Source organism: Phragmites australis, chromosome 7, assembly GCF_958298935.1.
Source record: "Phragmites australis chromosome 7, lpPhrAust1.1, whole genome shotgun sequence".
NCBI lineage: Eukaryota > Viridiplantae > Streptophyta > Magnoliopsida > Poales > Poaceae > Phragmites > Phragmites australis.
This window is the reverse complement of record NC_084927.1, coordinates 24,772,678-24,776,192: the sequence shown is the minus strand read 5'-3', so window position 1 is coordinate 24,776,192 and position 3,515 is coordinate 24,772,678. Positions and strand designations below refer to the sequence as shown.

General features: G+C 53.1%; 1 protein-coding gene across 1 annotated transcript; it reads right to left on the bottom strand.

The window, feature by feature from the left end:
- Positions 1-536: 536 nt before the first annotated feature.
- LOC133924320 (probable carboxylesterase 13) lies at positions 537-1,995 on the bottom strand. The gene has a single exon (XM_062369801.1). It carries the CDS (start codon positions 1,878-1,880, stop codon positions 738-740), a length of 1,143 nt encoding a protein of 380 aa, XP_062225785.1. The 5' UTR covers positions 1,881-1,995; the 3' UTR covers positions 537-737.
- Between the last annotated feature and the right edge of the window lie 1,520 nt (positions 1,996-3,515).

Below are 3,515 nucleotides of genomic sequence, written 5' to 3'. Positions count from 1 at the left end.
ACGACAGTGCGCAGGAGCGCAGGCGCGGGAAGTGGGCACACGCGGGGGAGCAGAGCGAAACGCAGGCGCTAGAAATACCGGAAGCGGAACACATGTAAAGAGAGTATGGGTCATATGTCTATAACTTTTGTGGAGTAGCTAAATCGTTTTTTAGCCAAAAAAAAAAAGATAAATTACCAGCCACTGTACGATAAGGAACCACACAAGACACTGACAAAATACTACTTAGGCCCTCCCATGTGACCATGTGCAGTCTCATCCAGAAGCTACGAGAGACGGCCAACGTGCATGACACGCAATGCGCTGGACCAGGCGGGCATGCGAGCCATTGTGAGGCCGGCCCATGTGCGGGCGAGAGGTGGTCGATGTGCATAACGCACAACGCGTTGGAACAAGTGGGCGTGTGAGCCAAAGGCGAAGCATGAGAATGGGATTTTCAGAAACGAAACGTCCAACGAGCAGAACAAGAACCTTTAGTTATTTTTTTAAATAGTGTAAATATGCCTACCATCCCTAAAGGACAAATCTTGGCAGAATCTGTACCATCAAAATTCAGATATTGAGTCTCTAGAACACTGAGGCGAGATTTAAAATCCCCAATAAAATGTCTATATGAGTATTTGCTTATATAACCTCCCTTCTGCAACAACGTGCACAGCTTCAAGGGATACTGAACAGAGCAAACAAACTTGTGATTCGCGCGACGTCCACTTCTTCTTCCTCACTCACGCACTCGCTCACTCCGAACTGACGAACGCCGCGATCCTGCGGAGCAGCTCCTTGGCCTTCTCCAGTGCGGGCTCCAACAGGTAGAACACGTGGGCCACCCCCTCCGACTCGAACAGCTCCAAGCTATCGTCGGGCCCCCTCGCCCGCGCCGCTGCCTCCGCGTACGCCATCCCGCGCCACCGCAGAGCGTCCCCCTCGGCCACGCACACCATCACCTTCCCGCACGCCAGGTTCTCCAGCCCCGGCGCGCCCGCCGCCGTCGGGTTCATCCGGGGGTCGTCCACGCCGTCAACCGCGCCTGGGCACACGAACTCCCACAGGCCCTTCTGCTCCGCTGGGCTCCGGGGCTCCCCGTCTATGGGCTCCTTGCCCCAGAACCACGGGTGGATGAGCACGATGCCCTTCAGGCCAACGTCCCGCATGTCCGTGTGCATGGCGAGGTGGTGGCAGATATTGCCGCCCGCGCTGTCCCCGGCCAGGAACACACGGGCGGGGTCGCCGTGCGCGGCGAGCCAGGGGTCCGCGGCGGAGAGCGCCCACTTCAGGGCCGCGAGGGAGTCCTCGTACGCGGCGGGGAGCGGGTGCTCCGGCGCGAGGCGGTAGTCGACGGAGACGGCGACGGCGGGGCAGGCGGCGGCGAGGTCGTTGAGGCAGCGGTGGTACGCGCCCGACGCGGCCGACCCGACCACGAAGCCGCCGCCGTGGAAGTAGACGACCACGGGGAGCCTCCTGCCCGCGCTGGCGGCGGGCGGGAGGTAGAGGCGCACGAATGAGGAGGGGGAGAGGGTCACGTCCCTGGACACGACGCCCGTGGCGGCGTCGCGGCCGGGCGGGACGAGCGGCATGTCGATGGGCCGCTCGAGTCGCCCGCTCTTGTAGACGAGGAGGAGCGGCGCGAAGTCGTGGACGACCTCGTCCTCGCCGGCGCCGTCGTCGGCGTTATTCACCGCAGCGGCCGTGGAGTCAGACATTGCGTGCGAGCGCGACTGTTGGATGCCGCTTGGTTTCGCGGATTTGGGCGTTGCTACTTGTAAGCACCACGTACATGTTGGGTGCGACGCGAGCGGGTGTTGGTGGTGCGCAGGTGGGTCACGAACGTTGTCCCCTTGTCCGGGCAGGTCGAGGTCGGTTTGGGGGCCGGTACGCGGCATGAGTTCTGTGGCTGGACAGTGTGCTTTCTTGTGGCTTTTGCGTGCGCCGCTTGGGTCTGATCGGATGCGTGTGCATCCCTGTCTCCTTTTCTCTCTCTCTCGAATATGTATTGTATCTACCAGAGGAAGCGACAGTTTATCCTAGAATCTGTCTGGAGACAGTCACTATGGGCACCGAGACAATACTATCTCGTGGACTCAGGCTCCACGAGAGATATTTTGTTTCTTCCGTACATTTCTGGTTCTGAAGGAAATAACGAATTCAAAGGCAAAGGGACGAGTAAGAAAACATTTTTGATGTGTGTGTAGCCTGGAACCTGAAGGGTAAGCTGAAACAGGTAATAATTATCTTGTAAAATCATGGTTAGCAATGAAGTTTTGGTTAAAACAATGATCAGGGCACGTTTAAGCAGAGACATACCTAATTTATAGAAATCAATGAAATTACTCGCTTTAGGTGACAATAGTGTTAGTTCAAAATTAACCGTATCTTTATTAAAACCATCAACAAACAATGACCAATGAGATTAAAAGAAAATGTGAATCAGGATGCGACATATCTCAATTTCTTCCCAGCGATTCGACCCATTGGAAAAAAACATTCAGTGCACTACGTAAAGAAATTTCACTGTCGTAAGTTTAATTGGCCAACTATCTAAGGAAAAAATAATAAATGCATGGAAGCAAACTCTGAGATGAACAAAAAAAACAATAATCAAACCCTAAAACTCAAGCCAACGCAAACATCGTCATTTATAATCGATCCAATACATGATATCTCACCTCAATTTTCACGAATTATTAAAAGAACCAGTTCATCAGCATACCATCAGGAAAATGGTAGGAAATAATAATTCTGTGGATATGCTGTGGCAGGTAAGAACTATTTAGTGCTCCTGAATACCAAATACCATGAATGAGCTTGGTTGGGCAGGTAAGAACTATTCTGTGGATATGCTGTGGTATGGTTTCTTGTGAACGACAAGACCATTTGGAGTGAAAAATATGCCAGAAGTCGGGAGAACTCACCAGCTGGTTCGTGGTAGACAATGCTAGCTGCGCCGCCGAAGTCGCAGGTCCCGTTGGCCTTGCCGTTGCGCTGGTAGTAGTTGTAGAACGCGTCCGAGGCGTGCGCGACCTTGGTGTTGGGCTCGGAGCACGGCGCGACAGGTTGGATGGCGCTGCCCTCTCAGGGTACATAGCACCTTAGTATGGTACATAGTATATAAGGACACTTTGTTTTTATGATATTTCTACGGTTTCCGATGATCCTCATTGATCATTAATTTTAAAAATTCTTGATTTCATCACTCTACATGAACACGAGTATGTTCCTCCTTGTCGAATGAATTCTCATTGGCAATGACTTCCTCGAGCTCCTGATCCTCCCTCTCTATCTCTTCAAAAAAAAATTTCAAAGTGGAGACCCACACTATGCAGCTGCACAGGAACTGCACAGCGTCTCCGGGGGTGGGAGCCGGGGATCGAACCCGGGTCTCCCACCTGAGAGCAGCCTCGAGGAACCACTGGGTTCGGCTACCCTCCCTCTATCTCTTCAATTATACTAGAGATGTGCTCTCCTCTTCGACTATATCCTTCGGTTGCATCTCCTGTACATCCCTAACGTCTTGCTCG